General features: G+C 36.3%; 1 protein-coding gene and 1 long non-coding RNA gene across 3 annotated transcripts in view; one reads left to right on the top strand and one right to left on the bottom strand.

The window, feature by feature from the left end:
- The window catches only part of LOC136236850 (uncharacterized), a 56,947-nt gene that overhangs the window by 13,958 nt on the left and 16,462 nt on the right, over positions 1-26,527 (bottom strand). The window contains exon 1 of one of the 2 annotated variants that reach the window (XM_066027082.1): positions 4,325-5,302. The exons of the other annotated variant lie outside the window; for it this stretch is intronic. Within the exon in view, the coding sequence (XP_065883154.1) occupies positions 4,325-5,186 (862 nt within the window). The 5' untranslated portion in view covers positions 5,187-5,302. Of the gene's footprint in view, positions 1-4,324; positions 5,303-26,527 lie in introns of those variants that run through there. 2 annotated transcript variants of the gene reach the window in all.
- On the top strand, positions 9,624-15,498 carry LOC136236845 (uncharacterized). Its single transcript, XR_010692224.1, has 2 exons — positions 9,624-9,840; positions 14,493-15,498. It is a non-coding gene; the product is annotated as an uncharacterized lncRNA (long non-coding RNA).

Genomic DNA, 26,527 nt, shown 5'->3' with positions numbered 1-26,527 from the left:
TTGTTATATCCCCATTGTGCATTTCCATTATTCTTGAACACAGTAGGGATATAACACTTCTTATTGTTTTACTGTGATTTAATATAGTACACTACTCCAGCTTGTTTCAGTACTTTTTATCAATATGCTATGATCCCTACTCTAGCTGAAAATTCCATATACTTGTATTACTATAATCAATATTCTACATGTAATGTTTGATATATCTAATACATACATATTACATTGCAGGAAATTAAGACATACGTCTGCTCATAAAAGAATACCTTCCAATTTCCTTATTCATGTTTCACTATATATTTGCAATTGGTTACTATTAAGAATTTAAGGGATAGTTCTACTGTACAATATATCCAATGTATAACATACATATCATATTTACTTGGTTAAATGCCGTGGCGTTTATTACCTTATTCATAAAATCAATGCATGCGGTGACTATTCGAATTTGACCACCACTCGATGCTTGAAAATGATCTTATTTTCAAAATCAATCGTGACACCACTCAAGTGCAGCTACTATTAAAGGTGTGGCGTTTAACCAAGTAAATATGGTAATTGTACTTGATTTGTTTAAATAACCACCTCCCCTTCAAAAAGCTAACATAGTGCTTCATTTTTCTACCCTCGAATAGTAGATGCATTCATCTTTTTCATTAAGCATTCACTTGTTCAATGGTTCAAATTAAGTATCAGTTTGTACTGTACATACTTGTTAAGGAATCAAATGCTTTTTTATCATACAGTACAATAGTACTGTATAGTAGGGGTTGGTAAGAAATCATACGGTTCCGTGGATTTTCGCACCTTAAAAAATGGCCTTGCAATACCGAAAAACCACCTGGAATACATTAGTACTGCTATAATGATGCTGTACCTTGGTTAAACAAAGCGAAAAGTTGAATTTTTTGATGTACAGTGAGTTTAAAAAAATTCCAAATTCACCTGGATTTCATCTGCCTGCCTGTCTGCCTGCCTGCCTGCCTGCCTGCCTGCCTGCCTGCCTGCCTGCCTGCCTGCCTGCCTGCCTGCCTGCCTGCCTGCCTGCCTGCCTGCCTGCCTGCCTGCCTGCCTGCCTGCTGTAAGACCTGGTTGCGCTAGGTGTAAGGGTCCAGAAATTTCAGACAGCTAAGGTAATGATGGTGGATTCACAAATCTGTTGTTCCGATTACGTTCTCTCCACTGCACCATGCTGTTCGCTTTCATCATTCATTAGGTTCTTTGTTCTTCTCAAAGGATAATTAATAATTGCGGCACTTAATAGTTGCGGTGTGCGCCACAACTCAAACACTTCATTTTAACGAAGTGTGAGTATGTGTGTGTAAGTAGTACCCAAGGAGTTGTCTCTAGCATTATTAATGCTGGGTAGTCATTTATATAGTCTTAATTACCAGTTTAGCTTTTTTTGTGAGGTAGCTAGCTAATAATGTCCTTGAGGGGCGGATCCACCTCGGGATCCAGACTTCTAAAAGTAAGGGTTTCACTCTTAATGGTGGACTATCCAGCAATGCTTTACTGTAAAATCAGGTCATTAGAAATGCAGCTGAAGCCTTTAATGGTTGCTGTAATAGCTTTAAAAGACAAGACGATAATTATTTTAGAGGCGCTTATTGCGTACGAAGGTGAAAGATAGCTGCTTCAAGAGATATTTATGCTATGTGGAAATTAAAAAGAGTATAATATAGCTAACTAGCTAGACAAAAAGTAAACAAACTAGCTATTTAAAAATTAAAATTTTAAAAGTAGGGGTTGATATAATATACATGCTACAAAAAATAAGGAAACAAGCTCAAAAATGTTACAGCTGAAATGAGAAATAATCTAGAAGTAAAAAGTAAGGAAACAAGATTAGACGACTACTTGCTAAAATGAGGCACACTTTAATCCCTACTTTTGGCTAATTTGATGATCTCATTTCAAGATGCTAGCTAGCCTTAAGTAGGCAATAAAGTGTGTCTCATCTTAGCAAGTAGTCGTCTAATCTTTACTGCTGGATCATTTATCATTTCAGCTATAACATTTTTGAGCTTGTTTCCTTACTTTTTGTAGCATGTATATTATGCCAATCCCTATTTCCTATTAACTTTTTAATTTTATTAAATAGCTAGTTTTTACTCTTGAATAGCAGGTTGAAGTTCTTACAGGGTAGTTGGAAAAGGTGGATATGGGCAGACACGGACACGGACATTTTCAAAACACACTTTACATCTATACAATAGTTAATTTTCATACCTAAGGTTGTTCTGTACAGTAGTCTTCGCTTCTAGGCCCAGACATGGTCTTCATGTAGCACCGATCCATTTATAAGCGCATGTGTGGAGGATTGGCTAGCACGCTAGACGATTATACTGTTGTACAAGTGTTCAATAAATCTAATGCAGTTATGAAATTGTACCACCTAGTTTACTATTGTAGGCTAGATCCAAGAGCTCTCGGCTTTCAGTATAAGGCGCAGGCGCTTATACCTACTAAGGCCCTGGCTTGCAAGGCTAAGTTGGAGCATGCCAGCTGATTCTCTATGAGTATGCATTAGCATGTGTACAACAGCATATGGTGTATGGTACTCTGTAGCGAGCTAGCCTATCCTCTGCACATGAGCTTATAAATATAGATAAGAGCTGTTCGAAGTCGATCTCTGTATCTGGAAGCAAAGACTATTACTGTATAGAACATTAGGTATGAAAAATAACTATTGTAGAAATGTAAAAGTGTATTTCCGTGTCTGTGTCCGCGTTCGTGTCCGACCATTTCCACCTTTTCCAACTACCTGTTCTTACATGCTTATACGGCAGGAAATTGAGACAAATAAAAAAGTTGATTGATCAGTTTAATTCTCCAACTTTTAAACGTCCATAATTGAGACAAATAAAAAAGTTGATTGATCAGTTTAATTCTCCAACTTTTAAACGTCCATAAGTGCCTTTAAAAGTAAGTGCTTAGATTTGATCTGTTAATTTGTGTCAATTTAATTCATCAAAGCTGATGAAGTATGGATTCGTCGACTTTTCTTTTCCTGCATGTGGCATATTAATATTTTTGACTACTAAAATTAATAATTACAAAAACACACCTGTCAAAATATGCTCACCATAATACCAAAGTAACCAAAAGCTAATTAAAGTGGTTTTCAGGTTGGTGATAGTACTTACCCAACAACACATTTTTGTCACACTTTTTAAATATAATAACATGTAAGAAATGGATCAACACTAAAATGTTTCTATACGACTGAATGTCTTAGAATAATATTTAATGTGAATAGCATATAGGTATTTCTTTCATTCTTCTGCAGCAAAATTTTCATCTTGAAAAAATTCAAGAAGATATCAAAACACATACAGATTCCCCACCAGATAATTATTTATTGCATACATCGTACAAGAATTAATGCAATGCTTCGGATAGGATTCTTGATTTCTTAAGAAACATCACAGATATCAAATATCAAGCTATTAAATTACCCACAACTGAGAGCACAATTAATACTAACATAAGGTGTCTTCATTTCACAGAAGACATATTTCATGTACGTGATAACAGATATCTGGTCCACACATGCCATCTGTAAACATACCATCTGACCATTTCCTTAAAACCGAAGCCATAGTGGCTACCAAAACTATATTAGTTTAGCTGTTCCATCCCACTTATATAGCAGTAAAAATCCCTCAAATACAAAGGAATATGTGTCTACAAAGGAAGTTATAGTGAATGACAATAGAAGAATTGTTTGGGAATAGCACTCAATCATGACTTGAATTCATCACCAGACATGTGTAAAACACATGTATACTAGACTATAAAATTGTATTGTTTGTTTGTGTGTATAATGAAACTTTACTTGGTCAGTAGCTATATGTCTCAGTTTAATGAGATGTCATGTAAGCCTGCTCTAATAATAGGTATTGTGAGCTAGCATGTCATACGATAGCCAGTGCAATAAAAAAGCATTGCCTAAGTAGCATAGTCTTACTCCTAGTACCCAAACACAAATTGAGCTGAAATGATCTTATCATAATAAGGTCACATCCATTTGGTGTTACAACAAAATACTTTTGGTCACACGAAATTTCACTCTTCGGTAACTCCAAAGTCATGTCGTGGTGTAACTGGACACAAGTCAGTAAAGTGACAATATTGGCATGTGATAATGTACAATGAAAAACATTTCCTGGTAGAGGCTTGTAGTCAAATGAAACATTATCACTTATACATAACATCTTACTCCTATTGCTATTGGATAACATATAAGTGTGCACGCACGTACACATCACGACCACTACAAATTGATGCCACTAATACACACTTTACAATGCAGACATACCCGTATTGGTCCCAGAAGCATACAGGATCTGATGAAAGAGTGACAGTGACATTTGGTCACTATAGTAGACTTTCATAAAGTTGTCTAATAAGGGGTTGTTGTCATTTTGAACAGATGAAATAAACACTGGTCTCATTGATCCTGGTTGGGACAGCTGTGGTGATATTAACTCAATAAATTTTTCAGCTGTCTTGTCAAAATGATTGTTACTGAATCCAACAAAAAAGAGGTTTCGTTGCAGGAAAACAGTCAACACGGCTTTCCCTTCAGTAGACATGGAATTATTAGCATCGTGAGCTAGAAAGTCAAACACAACAGTTTCGGGCTGTGAAAACATCCCATAGATGTGTAATAGGCTATTAGGCCAGCCACCATGTCCAAGTACTTTAGAAGTCACATCATTTTGAGTTAAACTAACCGACTTGAGGCCTAGCGCTTGCTCCAATACTTCTGTATGGCACGTTGTTGCTAGCAAAGCACCTTTCTGGTTCATGGCTGATAAGAACTGCAAAGCATAGTGTTTGGCATACATTGTCTGCCTACTCAGACTATTAACTTTATTGTGCAGGGACGACAGCCACGAGTCATACACTCCATTGCGCCTCAATATAGCTGTGACCTCATGCGCGGCGTACATGGGATTCAACTCGCACGCGTTCTGCAACAGGCGATGCTTGTTCGAGCACTCGCGAGAATCCACGAACCTCATTGCGTACTTGATGCCTTCCTCGCAGACAGCCTTATAATCAACTGGTATATCATCTCGAAAATCACTATTATTCGTAGTCAAACATAGTCGATTTATTCCTGGTCCAAGTACAAACGCTGTCTTCTTTGGATCAAACTCTATCGTGGTGTCCATCTTTGTTCAGTCTCCGTGCACTCGTCCATTGATTGTATACCGAAGGGGAAATCAACACCAGGCAGACATCCGGGAAACGTATTGATATTGAACTACGGAGGCGTTTACATTACAGTGTGGTGATACGCGCCTAATATTCACAAAATTTAGGCGACTACTCGATGCGCTATAATTACAGCTTTTTGGTTTTATGAACACGATACCGGTGGCGCCACTATACAGTGTCTTTCCACAATAATCTGGACACGTAGAGTCTAATGGAGAAAAGAATCATTATCTTGTGATATCAACTTAAACCAATCATGGCGCTTCTATAGCTATCCCGCGCTTAGACGAGAATCATCACCGGATACGAAGGTAGCTTTTTAATTGATACGTCCGTATAAACTTACGGCGATAAAAATTATATGTTACAAAAGGCCAACCATAGATGCTCTACCCATGGGCTAACCAATACACTGTTATCAAGAGTACATAGTAGAAATATGCGGCATTCTTGCTGTTATGTACGGTAAATTTTAAAGGGCGTGGCTATCTTAGCAAGACCTCGTGTAGCTAAGCTGCAGTGTTTCCATAAAGTACCAACAACTAGGCTAAATAGTCATAATAAAGCATCTCTAATGTTTACCCCATATGTAAAAATTATGCTTACTGTCCCAGTGGATTTTAATAAGTGATGTCATTGTTTTGGAAAAGTATTAATGGTCTATATACCGTGTTTTCAGGTTTCTTGCGAAAATCAAAGCATAAACGTGATCAAACACGTGATCTGTAATTCAAACATCTCGAACTTGCAAGGCATTTAAAGTGGATATTCGCACCTTTTGCCGATCATTGTACACGTTCAAGTATTGCTAGTATGTTGCAAGTTATGTAAGCCTTGCTGTAAGCCTTGCTAGTTCGAAGCACGGATCACGTGTTTGATCACGTTAATGCTTTGATTTTCGCCAGAAACCTGAAAAACACGGTACCACTCCTAAACCTAACCTAGCAACTACCATCGTGCAGCAGGGGCGGATCTAGGGGGCTTCCAGAAACTGGTCAAGTGTATTTCAGGTAATCAAAATTATATTTTACAGTGATTTGCAATGATACAAAAGTTCAGATCGAAATATTCTAATAGAGCAGTCAACCACTCTAATAGAACAGCCACATTTTGTATTTCTCTTAAGAACTGTATGTAGCTAGCTAGCTACTCTATTTACCTGTACCAACACAGTAAAAAATAGTCCAAAATCTTATTAAAAAGTGTTAAAATCTGAAAATCTTCCTGGGGGCATGCCCCAAGACCCCCAGAACAACATCCATGTCTGTTATATGCTCAAATGTCAAATTTGCTCTGTCCCTTAACTCTTTAGTCTGCACCTGATAGCTACTGTACCAGAAGCAAGCACAATTAAGCAGCCTACATTATGCCTAACGAATAATTGCTATATTTTTAAACTGTCAATATTGCTACCAGATTCAATTTCAAATTAGTTGCACAATTTTCTGGAAAATCTTGCCTCCATTCTCCCCTAGATTTAAATTTGCATATAGCAAAGTTTGGAAACTAGTCACCAAAATTCCTGGGGCCGCTCTTGGTGCAACTAAAACTGGTTGTAGCTAAGCAGTCACTCATACAAACAGTACGTGTTGTGATCTCATGTCAGACATGCCTGTGAATATTTCTCCCTCCATAATATGTGGTCTGTCCAAGCGTTCCCGGATCATTGTCCGAGTGTGCAATCATCCGGCTAGTATCTGCATAGGTGACTTGCAGATCAAGACATAGTTGAAGTTGAATTTTTTTCCTCTCCATATCTATTCCGTTTGCCAGAACTGATACATATTTACCTCCCTTCTACCATCAAACTGTGGAATTCTCTACTTGATTCTCTAGTCGACTGGATGATTCAGTGTTGGAGGTAACGCGTTACTTATTACTTATGTAACGCGTTACGTAATAATTATTACTTTTGTGGTAACTAAGTAATAACGAAATCCACCATAAAAACAGGTAATATAACTCACAAATGTAACGAGTTACCTAAGTAATAGTTATGCACCTATCAATGTATTGCCCCACTTCCCCCCCCTCGGGCATATATGGGGCTATAGTGGGGATTTGACACAGCCGAATGTCAAATGCCCCATAGTAGGGCAAACCTATCGTGTCAAATCCCCACCGTTGGCCCCAGTTGCAACGCGGGGATTTGACATAGCGAAGGAAGTTACAACAAAAAATATTTGGGTGCTTACTAAACGATTGTCAAATGCCCCATAGTGGGGCAGCAGTTTCGTGTCAATTCCCCCTGTAAAGCCCCACTTACACCCGAGGGTGGGGGGGTGGTGGGGCAATACATGTCATTTTTTTCGAAGGAACTTTGGTCAGTGTACACAAACTATCAGAACTAAATGCTATCAAATATATATCTGCCCCATCTGTGAATCTGTGAATATTCCGCAGTCATCTGGTCACCCCACTTACAGACTAACATCCACCAATTAGAGATGATTCAAAGGAAGGCTGCTAGGTTTGTGTTCAATGATTATTCTCGACATTCTAGTGTTACAACAATGTTAAATGAACTTGATTGGAAATCATTAGAAAAGCGAAGAGATGACTCAATCTTAGTTATGTTTCACAAAATCATTAATCAGTATGTAGATATCCCTTATGATCATATCCTTCATAAAGTCCCAAGCACCACCCGTAGTAGTAGCAGGAAATACCTACATTTACCCTCAAGAATTGATTCCTACATGCAATCATTCTTCCCTAGAGCAATTAGACTATGGAATCACCTACCTGATCACCTCGTGGAAACTGATAATGTTGATACTTTTAAATCTTTACTATTATAGTTACATGTAATTTAGTAAGTTTATTAACGTTTAGTTTGTTAACTAATCATGTACATTATACTCGTGATTGAGGTTTGTACATTATACAATAATAATAATAATACATTGATAGGTGCATTACTGTAACGAATCTAATATTACGTAATATTATTACTACAAGTAACGAAGTTACTAGTGATCCACTGAGTAACGCCTTGCCACAACGAAGTAATGAAGCCTACTGAATGAAGCTTATTTACCAGCTTCTTACAAGATTTGCACATTGTCCAACAACGCAATCATGTCACGTGATAAGGTGGTAGTTTTACTATGATACGTGACAGCTTAAGGCTGTGGACACAAAGTAATATAATAATTATGTAATATTATTATAGTTACTTTATTTTATGGGTAATACTAAATAGTTCAGTTGCAAGTAATATGTAATATGTAGCTAGTTACTTTTACAAGTAACTGTCCCAACACTGATCAATGATATTAATCAATTAAGACGACTTATCCTTACACCTCTTCCCTTATAAGTGATTTATGTATAATTATCTGTGTTTATATACTCTTTGAGGTCTAATAAAAATAACAATATTGTTAGCTGGTTTGCATTTTACTTGACATGCACCTGAACAGCTTGATAATTTTGTGAAATTGAACTGATAATAATATACCTCATCTATGTATAATAAACTTTACCAAATATGGTACTTGCTATTATATTTCAGTTAAATCCATAATTGTTGCAATATTTAACTACCTGAGGACATTATACATGTATCCAGTTTCAGCAGTACACAGTAGCTAGTTGGTGGTATCAGTATGAGTGTCGTGCCGTATATGACACACTTAGCATTTGTCACCAATGTATCAATCACTGTTGTTGTTGATTAAGACCAGCTAACAAACCTGTGGCCCTGTAAGTTTAGACAGTTGTATATACAGGAGCCTTATTGTCTGGAGGGTGAGACTCAATAAGCTTCTCATTCTATACACACCATATTTCTGATTTAAATTGATCAGAGCCATTTCTACATCTTATCTTGTGTATGACCACATTATATTCATGATGGTAAATGAGTCCAGTTGAGCTTTGTATTGTGGTCCATATATAATGTACTATATTTACTATTTAGTGTAAACAGTTAATGAGTTATGATGTAATCAATCACTTGTAATTGTTTTTAGTCAGTGTTAATTCTGTAATTGTGAATCTTGGTAGTTGCTAGGAGTTATTTTTTTGTACTGTATATGATAATGACTATTATATCATTACCCACTGTGATGTAACTAACCATAATGTCTTGATGAACATACTTAATTGCATGATTTACAGGTGAGTATGACACAATATTGTATAACAGAATTGTCATGTAACCATACACAATTACTTGTGTACACTCAGTTACACTTGTCAGACACTATGGAGTCTTTGTAATTACATGGTGGTTGTGTTTCACATTAAAGACTTGTGGTTTAACAACTAAGTGCTAGATCATTGTGGTCGATGGAACGTATACTCCCCATGCATCATGTGAGAGGTTGGTGGATTTCATCGACCACCGTTGGCTGTCATAGCCACCATTAGCAAAGATTATTAGTTGTCAATGGTGACTAATTATTCTTAGACAGCATCATTAATTTATAAACCAAACTGAGGTTACATGGGAGGGATTACTATTATAAGATTATCAGATGGTTGTTGATGATTTTATATGCGGATGACTTGGATTACAGATGGTGCACTAAAGAGCTGGGAGGCTGACAGTGGTCACAACATTACTGTTCTACCTAGCACACACAAGGGATGGATTACACAGTTAGTGTTTTGGTAGCTCAATTATTGTACTGATATTTCTGTATTTGATTAGTTAAGGACTTTATTAGTTCAAGAAATCAATGTAACAGTTATTCAATTTTGCCTAATGCCTACTACTCAACCTTCGATAACAATGTTTAAACTGAAATCAATTGTGGCACCTATACCACTCAAGTGCAAGTGTAAAAGTGCATTTTCCTATATAACTTGCATTAATGTTCATCATAAGTTTTGTATATCAAAGAGCATTGCTGTGTGTATAATGAGTGTTGATATAAAGATAGTGAATGGCTCTTGTGGCTCAGAGTTGTAACAGACAAAGATTGTTTGCTACAACCTACCCACAAACTTGACAAAGATTGGCACATTTTAGATTCCTGAGGCTAATCTTTGAGGAAGCATACTGAGTGTACTTTGTACTATTTTAATTTGGCCTTAGAAGGCTGGCATTTGATCATTTTATGGATTGATGGTATACAAACCAAGGAATTTCGTCAACTACTATCCTCACAAGAAGGCAAAAGGAGTTGGTCAGTGTATTTCAACAGTTTCATGGTAAGCACAAAGCTAGCTATCAACCATGTAAAGGCTTCTCAATCAGGGACTATTTTCAATACTGTGGTATTCATAGAGAATCACTAACTCTACTTCCTGTGTGGTTGAATGGCTTTATGAAAATGAAGACAGAAGCCACTATATATCCAGACCATTTAGTGTTATGAGAGATAACCATGGTGATAATGGCATTATCATGTGTATAGATATACATACTCATATGTGGAGATTGTAAGATGTCATGTGTGTATGTTAATTGATGATATCATGAGTAGTGCCATGTTACTTGGTAACACTACAGATATATCCATATGGTTATGTATAGTTTTAGTGTACGTGGTCTGTTACCAAGGTACTTAGTTTACCTTTCAGACTTATTAAACAAAGAGTGTAATGTATTTGCAGTTGTGTCAGTTATTTTGATTGTATGGCCACAATACAGGTGTCCATCAACTTGTCTGTCTACCATGTTTGTACATGATTAGTCTGGTAGTAAGAGTAGTGTAATATTTGTGTGATTTAATTGTTTAGCTCATTTTCAGGGAGCTAATTCCCCCCTTCAATTAGCTGAAACAGCTTCTCTCACAATTTGTACGTGGTTGCACTAATATTTGCTCATTTGTCATAATCAGTGTAGCGGCTGTATACAAGTAAGCCTAACCTCATCATAAATTGTGTATCAGTGAACAAAAGTATGTATTTATTTAGGTTCTGCAAATTACATGTATGGTTTCAAACTTTCAAGTATCACCTCTAGTTGTTTCGTACTAAAAGCACTTTAATGATTTTATGAATGGACTTAAGAGCATTTTAACTCAGCCAGCCAGCAGCATTATTAGTCGATTTTGATTACCATTGATGTAGTTGCTAATGTATGAACCATGACCTGGTCGTGGGTACCATAAGAACACTTCTGATATGACTTCCTTGCAGTTTTTATAGAGATTTTATTCTGACTTCATTTAAACGTTTTATATGTCTCTCAACTACAATGTGATGTGATGGAATGTATATATTGCATGGACTTCATGTAGTAGGGTATATCAGCTAGATGTCGTACTTTCTTGCTGAAAATCTCTTAAGCCTGCCACAGAATGTCTTTACTTCAGTACTGTTATAATCACAATTTACATTACAAAAGCCGCAGAATGTGTTACTAAGTAATGTCAAGTTAAATACTCATGCATGCTGGAATTATATTTTGGTCTCTATAGCACCAAGTGTAGTGTATTCAAACATTCTACAACTATATATCATGTTAGGAATTAAGTTAGGAAACTTGTGCTCTCACACTGGAAATATTTTTCTATGTAGCTATCCAAGCTGATTAGTGAAAATCCTCATCCTCAGAAGTTCACATAAATTACATTACGATTAAATTTGTTATACATTGCCCTGCATGTACCACTACGTAAGCATGTTTAGTTACTTCCAGTGGTGAACTACAGTACATGTGCCTTTTGCCTTTATTTTCACTGCATATTCTATGCAACAGAAATTTACACCTTACAGTATATATACACATGCATACTACAAATATCCAAAATAGGATCTGGTATGTACCACAAGTCTATTACCATATTAGCATACAGTCAGTCAATACAATCAAATTTGATTTAATTGATAGTTGTTCGATTTAATTGATAGTTGTTCAATTTCATTACTGTTTTCTAGCTACACATAATATTATTGTATGAGTGATTTAGAAATACAGAGCATTTCTCAAAATGTAAGAAATCTCTAGGTGTATCTATTTAGGAAGTTATTGTTTCATTCCGGCTTTGATTTACCTACAGCTAGCTGTGTTTAAGTTAGTTGATCCAACTCATAAAAAAAGTCATTTACTGATACTTTTTAACTGTTAATGTTATTTTCTACCCCAAAACTTTTAATACTTGGTGTCTGCAAAACATTAATTTTGACTATTATTTCTGTAATATGGAGCTGTTATCATTTTATATGAATTTTCTTGAAGTTGAGTTGTGCAACTGACTGTCTAATGAGACCACTTTACTGTCACATAGTACAAAACTGTTATGATACCATTTAAAGTTATGTAGTACCCAGTATGAGTGTATCCTTTGATCTATAACATGTATATGGCTGAATAAAAACCCTTGAGAAAAGGGATTCAAATATTGAAAACCTGTTATATTGTTAACCAAAGACATTATTATGTAGCTTATTATGTATTGTTATCAAGTTACTTTCAGCTAAAATATCACAAATTACGTTATTGTATTTTTGGTACGAATTTGCTGCTGGGTACTTGTGTGAATGCTCTAAAAAGTACCATACCTGTAGACCAACCCAATCTGATATGGTTTCAGTAGACAAATTAGTTTTCTGTTCACCAAATAAGATGTCTAGATATGATTTGTACTACTGGGATATGTTTGTGTCAATTGACGTCACTAACATAGTTACTATGGGCTACAGTATCTGAATGCATTGTGTTTGTCCCAGCCACATCAGTCATTTTAAATTAACCCTTTAAACCTTGAGTGAAGTTGTGTTGAGGTTGTGTATACCGGCAATTATACTGTTAATATTGTATTAGAACTTATTGTTAATATCATTGAATCATTGTGCTCTCATATGTTGCCCTAATGTATAGCAGATTGCACAATTCACTGTAGTGTCTAGTCTTCTTGGACATATTTTATACTCAAATATGTATCCCCCTCTAGTTAGGAACATAAGGTGTTAATTGTCTATATTTGTAATAGGAAAGTGTCGTCTGTTGTTTGTTAATTTAATTCCATGTACATGTGCATGATTTGGGTAGATTTTCAAATTCACTTGTAGAGATTTAACTCAGTTTCATATTTCAGATAATTGTGTAACAAAGAGATGCACCCATGACATCTACTGGGTGTGACTGGTGTTTTGTTATAAACTGTCATACATTTTTATCCCCACAGCAGGGGCGGATCTAGGATTTATAAAAGGGGGGGGGCTAACTCAAGGTACTAATCTCTTGGGTAGAGGTAGCGAAGCACACTTCCCAGCATGCTTCGCATGCTGGAACTAGGGCCGGGAGTCTGGGGGTATGCCCCCCCAGGAAAATTTTGAAAAATAGATGCTAAAACACTGCAATTTGGAGACATTTCCACATAAAATTCATAATATTTTCTGCCTGTAGATATTTTATATACTGCCTTTAGATTATAGGTATGGCTCTCTGAAGCATTTTGCTAATGGAAAAGTTTGGGTAGGTACAGACAACCAAGTACATGATGCACCCCTCTCACAATTGCACAACACTGAATAGGTGCATGTTAGAATAATAATGTTGAAAGTGGAAAATTTTGAAATTTGAACAATACAAGATTGAATCTGAGAGCATTTTCAATGGAAATTGTGAACCTGAATTAAGTATTGTCATACATATTAACTACACAAGTAGATGAATGAAGCCCTTTAAACAGACCAATTCATTTCATTGCATGTATAGGTGCAGGCAGATTTGGAAAAATTCCATAACAGAACCAACTACATGTTTCCAGTGAATGTTCTATTAGAGTAGTTAGCTGATTGCTCTATTAGAGTATCTCGATCTTGTAAACCTCCACGAATGCTGATTCGGGTCCTTGTTGCATAAATTTTAGCATACATCCACTGATAATACCTTGGAAAGACGTTTATAAGGTGGTTTTATGAGTATATTTGTATTATTAGTGATCATATAATTATGCTAAGACAAAATTTCATTATAATACTCAGCATATTGATCAAGTAAGGCCTAAATATGAAAGCCCCCCCCCCCTGGATCCGCCCCTGCACAGGAATGAGGGTAAAGTGATGGTTTTCATCTTCCATGGATGGCACCATAATATTAACTTTTATGAGAACCGAATGAAACTCCTTACTCAACACTTCTGTTATTGTAGACACTGGCTACAATATTTGCTGGTCATGATTTCTTTAACTTGCTTTATGCTATCTTATTTCAAAAGCTTCATGGATACTGCTCACTTCCCCTATAGCCTTTAATAGCAATACATGTAATATATGGCCTATACAGTAGTAACATATATAGTACCCATTGTTTACCATACCCAATAATATTGACATGGTATTGCAATTGCCAATAGTGTTGTTGGTTTAAGAATGAATACCTTTATCAAAGAATGAGAAACAGTTATGTAATACAGAATCAGGTATCCATGTTTCTATCAACATACCTGTTTGTGATGTTAGTGTATTGTTGCTAGGTTGGTTATAATTTATTCATAAAGGACGTGAAGAAATCATTATTCTTTCTTGTGGGTGTATACTGAGAAGCCACATTCTACTTAGTTTGATTAAAGGAATGTGTCTGTCTAGTCCGGGCCATTATGTCTTAATTGTAAGCCAAATCAGTTTAACTACAACTAGAGCATGTCCTGTCATGTAGCTATGTTATCATGTCATTATCATAATGTAATAATCAATATGATGTGATTGTAGGTGGATGTTGTGCCTCCATGTATAGAATGGACACTTCATTCAGATTGTTTCTGTTCTTCATTTAACCGATTGATTCATATGTAATGAGTGATGAAACTCACATGATGGGCTATGGTTGTCAAACTATTGTGATAATATATGACCTGGCTGTTTCTGATCATGTTTAATTTGTTCATTTTGTGTATCACTGCCTTTAAGAATGTTTCTGTCTAATCCATTATGTCTTAATTGCAAGCCAAATCAGTTTAACTACTACTAGAGCATGTCCTGTCATGTAACTAAGAGCACTTGTGATAGTTCCAGAAAAGATCCAGCCATTTGCTGCTGTCTGGTCAAGTCCATACAAACTGTTCCACCCCAGAGTCAGAGCTGTATCAGGCCCTCTGTCATCACCCGTGGATTTACAGAGCTCCATGCACAAATACAAGCAGTGAGAGCAGAGTGACAGAAGGATAACAGTAGAAATCATTGATGTAACAGCTACTGTATGTAATTGTGACATAAAATTATTGTGACAAAAATCATAATTAATGTACTGTTGTTTTTTTTCTGTGCAACTTGAGAAATCACCTTTTTGCAAATCCAGTTACATTTATGCTAATATTGTTTGCATAATCTTGTTGTTAATGTAGATAATTTTCTTAACTAGTACAGTAGTCATTGGTTACTAGTTTACTAAACCACCTGTCTCAATTTATTAGCTCTCAGTAATCAGGTTTTAACATGGTAGAAATGTAATGGGACCTGTATTGAATATTCATATGGTTGTGTATGCCATGGCCACTTCTTAGAATTACTATGTGTTGTATAGTTGTAGTGGAATAATTATATGAATTGTGTGTGTGTGTGTGTGTGTGTGTGGTATTCAAATATCGCCATGGATCTATAGTATTCTTAGAAAGTGTTACAGTAGTATGTCTTCAATTTAACTGAATTAAAACAGTAACTAATGGTAATTTATCCATATTATATGAAGTATGTAGCAACATGTGCTACATAGCTTGTCTGCTAGTTTTCTAGTGTGTAACTAGCTTTACACAATTTACCATAACATTCACTGGTCAACTCTAATTTGAAATTTTCTAATGCATGTGCAGTATTTATTTTACAAAGGAATCTGCATACACACACATACAGTACAGTACATATATTCTGAAGTATCACGATACACAGCCATGTGGCTGGCCCACCACACCATATATGGGTATGGTATATTGACACAGAATGCATCTCCATCCTGTCTTTAGAAAACTTTGGCGTGATATGGCTAAAGCCTTACTTTCTTTTTCGTATAACATTATTGTCTACTTCCTACAGTATAATATAGATATGAAAGTAATAAGGTTTTGTTTTAGGCAATTTTTATAAGATTTCATCTGTTGTTACAAATTTTATAAGCTCTAGAATATAGCTACTATACTAAATCTGATCATGATAATGTTTGGTCCTTCCTAAATGCCACAAACCACAACCCACACTGTCATAACATTAATATGGTGTACAGTTCTATTGGAGTAAGCCAGATACTGGCATGTGTATAGTTATACACTGTGTGAGTAAATATTTAACAATTAAGACAAGTATTTGACATTTAAACACTTGGTGAGATTTTATTAGGCATGCAGATAGCAAATGCACTTTTTGATTATTGCAAGTGTTAGTGTAATCTACCAATGGAGTTAGTCAACTACAGGAAGGATTATCAGGTTATCAGGTGTTACTGTACTGTCTGCATACAGACAGTAGGGACAACTTTGTTAATGTCTGACCAGTCAAAGGAATTTCTTGATTGGGTGCAATGTAGTTCTACAAAGGAGTTTGTGCACTTGTATATCCTTAGAGACGCACTTTAGTTATTCATAGCAAATTCCTCAATGAGCTGGAGAAAACATTTCACAGGATGTGTAATCATCTCACTGACAGATCATCATTCCAGTGCTTATCCATCATGTTAATCCATGAGTTTGGTAATAGTCAACTGATTTGTATATACCTACTTGATTTGTGTGATCACATGAGTCAACAAATTAAGCTACTATCACTTGTAGTGCTTAAACTATATGTGCATTAGTAGTAGCAGTTTTGCAATATAGACCAAACATATTTTCTGCTCATGTAACACTGTTCAGGCATGCTACACAACCTGGAAGTTTTAACTACATAATATTATAGCTACATACATTACACTTATCTAATAAAATTTATGTTTACAATAACATCAGTCATGATGTACTAGTCAGTCATTGTTCGTTTCAATCATATCATGATTGGTATTTACAGCCAGTAGGAGATACCGTACTCTGTGAGGTACCTACTTGGCTTTGATTGATTATTATTCTGCTATTATTACAACCAACTAACTACCATCCCACATGCAGTACAATCAACTTCTCACGAAAGATTCACTTATCTACATGTATGTCCACTCCTGTGTAATTCAGGGATTCAAGGTATTGCAGTCATAAGCCATGTCATCATCTATGAATCTCACTATGAATGATTTTCTATGATGACTTGGTTAGCTAGAATATAAGATTTTGTGTGCACCATTGAGAAGCAACATAAGTATAGATGATGTTTGGATTCCTGTGTACTCTAATGTCTTTGTTACTGACTAGTTGGGAAAGATCTGACGCTCATGACATTTAATTATTTTATGTGGGAAACCATAAAGTAAGATTTTTATTGTCTACAATGTGACACACCATCCCACTCTTTCCTGGGTTTGTTGTGTTTCCTATGAAATGAAAATATCAACAATTAATTATACTGTCTGACCACTATTGTGGACTGGACACCTACGTACTTGCCCTGTTAAAAATGCAAACCACTTGGAGTCTTGGACTAGAAGAGAATATTTGTTGGATTGGAGGGACTTACGTATGGCCTGTGTTCTATTTCTTTTTGCTGGCAGCATGAAGGTATCGATTTGCCCACAGCTAAGTCAATAGGGGATTTGTTTACTGTTTATCGAATTCAATGATGTTCTGGCAATGTCATCACAAGATGGAAACATTTTGTAGGTTCATAAGAATTGTGAATTTTATATGGGTCATTTGCTGCATGCGTAATCAATGGATAGTTAGTGTATATGTGTGTGCGTGTGCACTTACAATTAATAACTTCCTAGAACTGAATAATAAAGCCATTTCTGGTTGCTAGGTGTGAATCTTTTGAAGTTACCCACTAATCTTTATAGTGTACATGTACATCAACTCATAAACTTACTGTTTGACTTTAAGTGACCTAGCTACATGCTTCTTTCTTATTGCAGTTGTTTGGGAATTTGATGAGCAGACAGTTGTCAAAGTTCTGAAAGACATGAATAACAGCAAGGAGTTGAGTTACTGTGAGAGATACTAGTGTTCAAAATATGACCAAATACCAGACTTCAAGTACTACCGATATGTTTAGTAACAAAGTTAGTGGCTGGCAACCAAGAGGTACTGTAGCTGTACATGTGTATAGGATTCTAACATCTTTTAACCACTGAGCAATGTACACACACCCGTGAATGTGGCATGCACACACGCACCCACACAACACACACCATGTAAGTATCAGAAGTCATTATATGGATGCATCCACACAAGGGCACAGTCCATATTGTTAGACACACAAAAGTAGAATTAGACAGTATTACACTTCTGTAATCATTAATTTTGTGCATGACAAGAATACTTCTTATGCACTACCATATTGACTACTATTTTTTGAATTGTCACATGTACACTTATAGTGTGGCTACTATTATATTTCTTGTTTCCCGGCAGGATTTGTCATGAACAGAGTGGCTGGTTTCATGTGTTGTGATGTTCTTAATGGTCACTATGGATTGTTCTCTTGGACTAGCTGTTGTAGAGAGGACCAGTGGTCCAGGCTACCCCACAACTTACCTGGTACTATATATGATAATATACTGAACTGCATGTGCATGTATAATATATATGAGTAGAGTCGTATCACCATTGCCCCATGGGGTGTGCAGCCAACATGTTAAGGCTGCTCTTCAGCTGTGTGCATAAGATCACATACATACAGCCTTTCCAGCTCAGTGACTACATTGGTAGTAAAGTTCCTTGCTCAAAGCAGCAACTCAAATGCCATCAAATGTAGCCACCTGGAACTTTGTATTTATCAGGAAAATTCTGGGCCCTAATTGCAACCACTGGACTAACTACTTCCTCATTGGTTGGCTGCTCTACCATTAGCAGTACCTATTTGGAAGCATGTATAAAGCCATTAATAATGTATAGATCAAAGAGTAGTGACTAAATGTTGTAGGAACACATCTCATATGATATGTGTACTGATGATGTATGGTACAACATGTCAGTATTAGTACAAATCAGTTGTTACTCCTTTAAACAGATTTCTAGTGAATAGGATCAAAGAATTTGTCTATGATACATATATGGGTACTTATTACATATACTGTACATCATATTACCATAAAACTTTGTTCAGATTAGTTCCACCTGTAAAGTGAACTGGGAAGACATGAGGTGGCTTCAGATGGAGTAATCACTGACTTATTCCAGTAAAAGCATAATGTGTAGTGTGTACTATGGGAAAGCATTCAACTTACTAGTATCATTGTAAGTATAAGGGAAACTCAAGAATGAAGTAGTGATTAAATCTCCACTAGTATTTCTGCAGATGTAGGTAGCCTACTTTTTTCACTACTTGTTACCCCTAATTGAGCTTAATTTTGCTCATAGCTATGACTGGCAGACCCACATATGCCACATCAAAAGAAAGAATGGTGCCAGATATATCAAAAAAATTTTTTACAGTGTATGTCTGACCTAATATATGCACCTAGAAAAGTGAAGTGGTCAATAGTGCTTCATAGTTTGTTTTCAGCTGCTATGTCCAGTCTACAGCATCATACAGTACTACATTGATGGAAGTTTGCACTTCTCACAGAAAACATTATTGACTAGACAGCAGCCTCACAATTGATACCTTCATGGCATCTTGGCCTAGGGCAAAAAATGACATGAAACTCAAGTTGGCAATGCTTAGAAATTTAATTTGTACTTTCAGACCAGACTAACTTATATTAATAATGGCTATAGCTATGGCTTGATTATTTTACTGCTAGATGTCACCTCAGCCTGACAGGTGCTTTTTGACTTTTGTACCTTTGTCTTCTTCTGATGACAGTGCAAAGTGTTGATTTGTGGTAGTGATTTATGGGGCTTCCCTGTATGCAGACTATAATGCACTTAGTGTAAATCATCCTTATTTTCTGTAGTGACTGAATTGACTTCAAAGGCACTTTTTGTACTATTCTTTAGTTGTAATACTTTGTGATTGGAATTTAACATCATGACAGATCAGCAATCACTTCTCCTTCTCTTTAACTAATTTATAATAATAGCACATTAGACATATGTGACTGAATTTTGGAAAATCACCCATATGGGCGCACGTGAAATAATTAGAATTTTCAAGTTTAGTGGGTTACTGTTATGAGCAGTATGCAATTATAAAAATATTTCTAGAATGTTCTAGTAATTTAAGGTATTGAGAATGGCTTAGAATCATTAACAAGTAGATTTGTGCTATATAGCTTGTTATTTGGTCATTAAATATTTTAAGTGTCAAATCCGTCCATATGGTTGATTTTCCAAAACTCGGTCACATATACATAGAGCTGTGTGCTTCCTCTGTACTGAGATGACATTCTATGATTAATATCATACAATTAATAACATAATTATTAACAAGTCCCAAACACTAGATCACAGCATATCATTGAAATGTGTAGGTGGAAATAACATCATCACACTGGCTCCAACCTGGTAGCCACACAGCGTAATGCTAACTTCTAACTGGTGGGCTATTACACCACACAGTGGTTGGCAGTGTATTCCTATACAGTCAGGAATTATGTCAACTGTCACCCCACACACAGTATGTAGGTATGTCTGCATAAAATAGATGAGTGCTATCCCACTAGGGATCTGTGAGAAGGCTTAAAGCTTGTGAATACATGGAGTCTGAAACATGTAAAAAATGTGCAAATTAGCCAATGATTGAGATGAATTTGATGCATAATATATGATTCATATATTATGAGGCAATTATTGAAATTGGCGGCAACAATGAAAGGACACTACTGAGGTTAGGAACCTTGTATGTATCACATTAAAACCTTTAAGCCAATTCATTTCCTTTAACAAATATTTTTTCAATAATATTATGGTCAGTGCTAACTATGAAAATGGTGGGTAGTATATAGGTGACAAAGTTCTGTTCTTATGTAACACTTTTTGCTAATTTTTATAAATCTCTTTGTGTGCATAAATAAGTTCTGAGTTTCTGCATCTGATGATAGAGAATATAATTGTGAGCCATTGAGTAGCCATTTATCTGGTGGCTTTTCTATGATTTCTCTCACATGATGATGCTTCATATTACACCTCATATAAATTTACTACAGTTGTCTCAATAATGGAAACAGGTTTACTACTAGTAATAGTTATAACATGGGCATAAGATATTTGCCAGATATGTTTGCCCAAAGCCAGCTGTGGGCGTACATATCTAGCAAATCCCGAGTGCCCATGTATTATACGTATGTTCATTATAGGCTAATAGCCTGCACCAGGTAATGCCAATACAAGTGCAACCACTGGTCTCTATTTATATACATGCCTGAAAGATTTGATTATGGCTATATAGGCAGCATGTAACATTGTAGTTGCTATCACATTGTAAATTACAAAAAGACCTAAAGGGATAAATAAGTTTCATTGTAGCAAGACCATAACTTACTGTTCAAGTAACATAAAAACATTTTCTCCATTCATTATAAAGCTATGTTGGTTCTCACTACTGACCAAACTTCAAGTTGATAGTATTTTGTGAAGTTATGAATTATCAGTGTTGGTAAACTGGATGTGCATGGAAGACCCTTATTTGCAAATCTTGTCTTAAAATGTGTAACTATTTTGGTATGAAGATGTGAATGAGATGTGAATCATTTCCCTTATTGTCTGTCTTCACCCCACACACACACACATAATGTACAAAGGATGTCCTGCAATTGTCACACACATCCTCCCTTAGTCAGCAGACAAACTGACCTGCGAACAGATCACAAACACTGGTGATTCTGTGACAGTTTTGGTCATTGATAAACTTCATGGGTTTATTATTGCAACTGTGAAGAGTACCACCATCAAGTAAGCTGTTAGTTGCTAAATAATGTGCATGGCAGCTGATTGTGTAGTTTTTGTGTGAAATTTTCCTCATAGGGTTTATGACAACAGTTTACAATTAATGCAAGTTAGTTGTGGTCAAAGTGATACAATAAAAACCATCATCCATATCCCAGAATGTGAACAGATGTGTATGTGTGTGTGTGTGTGCGTGTGTGTGTGTGTTTGTGTAGTGTGTATGAGTGTGCATGTATACATGCATATGTAATGTATGTGTAAGTCCTGTGCTAACTATGTTGTCATAATTAGCATAATTATAGCCTATCAAGCATTATAACAGCATAATAGGAGAAATATTCAGAATATGCTGCATATTGTCACTGCAATTCATATAAAAGTGCTGGTCACTGTAAAGCACCAATAACAATAACAATAACAAAAAAAACATGGTTACATTAAGATACTCTAATAGAGCAGTCAATACCCTAATACAACAGTCAGGAAATGCTGATGTGCAGTCAGCTTTTAGAAATAATCTAGGTTTGATGTTTTACTGCAATGTTCAAAAGCAGTTATCAAACCATAATTAGCTCAAGCATATATGCATACCCACGCACAGTGCAATGTTAATTCAACTCATCCACATAGATATACAGTGGTATGCATGGTGTAAACTCTCTAATCTAGCCCCTTTACAACTATATCTATTTGCTGCACTAATAATACTTCATTGTATTTGAATTTAATGGTTTGGTGGCTATGGTTACTGCTTTTCAACATCTTTTGAGAATGATGAGATTTCAGCTTTGATGGCATCTTTGTAATCATTAATTCTGTACATTACAGGGGCGTAGCCAGGATTTTTTGAAGGGGGGTTCCAGCACTAGCATTGAGTTACTAGAAGCAGGGGTCTGGGGGCACAGCCCCCAGCCGCTGAGAGACTTTCAGTATTTTAATAAATCAAAACTCAGCAAATTGCTATATTTTATGCAAAAAGTACATTAATTATTATGCATTAAGTGCCCATGGGATGAAGGTAGTACCAGATAAAGTCACCTAGTGGAAACAGACAGCATAACACATAGAGACACATAATAGTAATCTGTAAGTGATGGTTATATCTCACTGCGGTATAGGAGCCATGAATCCACTGATACAAATGACAATCAAAACAATATAACTATACAAATATGCATAGCATGAATTCATTTTGCATAACACAAGTGATAAATTACTGGAGCTCTATATCTTTAAACACTGCACACCAAAGCTATAGCAGTATAAGGTCATGCTAAGTTTTGCATTTAATGTTGGAATGTCTGAAAAACTTCTGACTGCTCTATTAGAGTATATACCTGACTGCTCTATTAGAGTATATCGATCTTTTAAACAAGTTTTGAAGAGGGCTCATGTTACCTATGTAAATCCTTCCTTGAGAGATGAATGTAAGTTTTATCAATTGTTGTGCTGTGCCATTACACTATATTGCTCACTCATTTTGTCCTGCCACACTAAATGGTGTGTTAGGATCCTGCTTGCAGAAGTCTAAATTTTACAGGGGGGATTCCTGAACCCCCGGAACCCCCCCTCCCTATGCCCCTGCATTATACTCCACCACAGGGCCAGAGGCACCCATGACATATCCTCATAGTTTCTGCATATGAAGGGGAAAGACAAGGTATCCTTAAAGTGTGTATATGTTGTTAGAAGGTAACACTGTGAAGTTACAATATATTTAATATTCTCTGTTAACAATTTATTGCCACCATAATGAGTGTCCCATTAATTGGTCCTAGTGTAGTAGGCTATTGGTTGTACTATAAACTTTGAGTTGTGTATATACACACATTAATACTAAGTGAACAAATGCTAACAATACTGTAAATATCTAAGCAGTTAATTTTTTTTCTGTGCAGTAATTTATAATCTAATCAAAAACAGCCAAGCTGTAAAAAAAGGTATGGCCCCCAAAAAGACCATGGTGAAAAAAGATGTGAAATCCAAGGTGGCGGCCAAGAAATGGCTGTGATGGTAGGTTAATGGTTACATTTTAATAATGACAATTCAGGTGAATTTTGTGCCGCTTGGTCTTGGCACCAAATTCACCTGAATTGTTGTTATTAAAATGTAACCATTAACCTACCATCATAGCCATTTCTTGGCCGCCACCTTGGATTTCACATCTTTTTTCACCATGGCTTTTTTGGGGGCCGCACCTTTTTTTACAGCTTGATTAGATATCACTTCTTTTTGTATTTGTATACTGCAAAGCCGGCCTATGGCTGGCTTTGGGGCTTTTTAAACCCATGTGTTTTTTTCTTTACCACAGGAAGAAGAAAAGAACTTAAAGAAGATTTTTAATACTTCAATTATTTTTGATTTTATTAGTAATTATACAAATTATATACATATATTTATTACATTCCCATTATTCCCCACGGGATATTTTTTTGCAGCTGATCTATCTACTGGGTGACTTGAAATGTATCTGAATTATATGTGACCCGGTCTGCGAAAAGGGCTCTTATAGCCTTTCCAATTATCCATGTTTGGCTAATCATAACACCTAATCTACTAAAGCTATCACCATGTAATTACACCCACAGCTACTGCCAGGTTAGGGTTGTTGAGTGACCAAATTGTAGGCTTGTACCATATTCACCAGTCAAGTTATGGGTTACCATATATATGCAATTGGAAAGGCTATAAGAGCCCTTTTCGCAGACCGGGTCACATATACAGGATGGTTTCTTTGTAGCTGAACTCTCTACAAGGTGACCTCTTCTAGCTGGTCTCTCTACAGGGTGATTTGTTTCTAGCTGAACTCTCTACAGGTGATTTGTTTGCAGCTAAACTCTCTACATGGTGGTTTCTTTAATTTGTAGCTGAACTCCCTACATGATGGTTTCTTTGTAGCTGAACTCTCTACAAGGTAACTTTTTCTCTATAGGGTGATTTTTTGTAGTTGAATTCTCTATAAAGTGGTTTGTTTGAGGCTGAACTCTCTACATGGCGGTTTCTTTGTAGCCGAACTCTCTACAGAGTGATTTGTTTGCAGCTGAACTCTCTACATGATGGTTTCTTTGTAGCTGAACTCTCTACAAGGTGACTTCATCCAGCTGATCTCTCTACGGGGTGATTTGTTTCTAGCTGAACTCTCTACAGGTGATTTGTTTGCAGCTAAACTCTCTACATGGTGGTTTCTTTGTAGCTGAACTCCCTACATGATGGTTTCTTTGTAGCTGAACTCTCTACAAGGTAACTTTTTCTCTATAAGGTGATTTGTTGTAGTTGAATTCTCTATAAAGTGGTTTGTTTGAGGCTGAACTCTCTACATGGCGGTTTCTTTGTAGCCGAACTCTCTACAGAGTGATTTGTTTGCAGCTGAACTCTCTACATGATGGTTTCTTTGTAGCTGAACTCTCTACAAGGTGACTTCATCCAGCTGATCTCTCTACGGGGTGATTTGTTTCTAGCTGAACTATCTACAGGTGATTTGTTTGCAGCTAAACTCTCTACATGGTGGTTTCTTTGTAGCTGAACTCCCTACATGATGGTTTCTTTGTAGCTGAACTCTCTACAAGGTAACTTTTTCTCTATAGGGTGATTTGTTGTAGTTGAATTCTCTACAAAGTGGTTTGTTTGAGGCTGAACTCTCTTCATGGCGGTTTCTTTGTAGCCGAACTCTCTACAGAGTGATTTGTTTGCAGCTGAACTCTCTACATGATGGTTTCTTTGTAAATGAACACTCTACAGGGTGACTTCTTCTAGCTGATCTTTCTACAGTGTGAATTGTTTGTAGCTGAACTATCTACAAGGTAACTTCTTCTAGCTGATCTATCTACAGGGTGATTTGTTTGTAACTGAACTCTCTGCATGATGGTTTTTTTGTAGCTGAACTCTCTACAAGGTGACTTCTTCTAGCTGATCCCTCTACAGGGGGATTTATTTGTAGCTGAACTCTTTATGTGGTGGTTTCTTTGTAGCTGAACTCTCTACAAGGTGACCTCTTCTAGCTGATCTCTCTACAGGGTAATTTGTTTCTAGCTGAACTCTCTAAAGGTGATTTTTTTGCAGCTAAACACTCTACATGGTGGTTTCTTTGTAACTGAACTCTCTACATGATGGTTTCTTTGTAGCTGAACTCTTTACAAGGTGACTTCTTCTAGCTGAACTCTCTACAGGGTAATTTCTTTGTAGCTGAACTCTCTATATGATGGTTTCTTTGTAACTGAACTCTCTACAAGGTAACTTCTTCTAGCTGATCTTCTACTGGGTGATTTGTTTACAGCTGAACTCTCTACATGGCGGTTTCTTTGTTGCTGAACTCTCTACAAGGTGAATTCTTCTACCTGATCTCTAAACAGGTTGATTTGTGTGTAACTGATCTCTCTACAAGCTGATTTGTTTGTAGCTGATCTCTCTGCAGGTTGATTTGTTTCTAGCTGATCTCTCTATAAGTTGATTTGTTTGTTGCTGATCTCTCTTCAGGGTGATTTGTTTCTAGC

The sequence above is a fragment of the Dysidea avara genome, chromosome 1 (assembly GCF_963678975.1).
Source record: "Dysidea avara chromosome 1, odDysAvar1.4, whole genome shotgun sequence".
Classification (NCBI taxonomy): domain Eukaryota; kingdom Metazoa; phylum Porifera; class Demospongiae; order Dictyoceratida; family Dysideidae; genus Dysidea; species Dysidea avara.
Note: the sequence above shows the minus strand (reverse complement) of the source record. Positions and strands in the feature narration are given on the sequence as shown.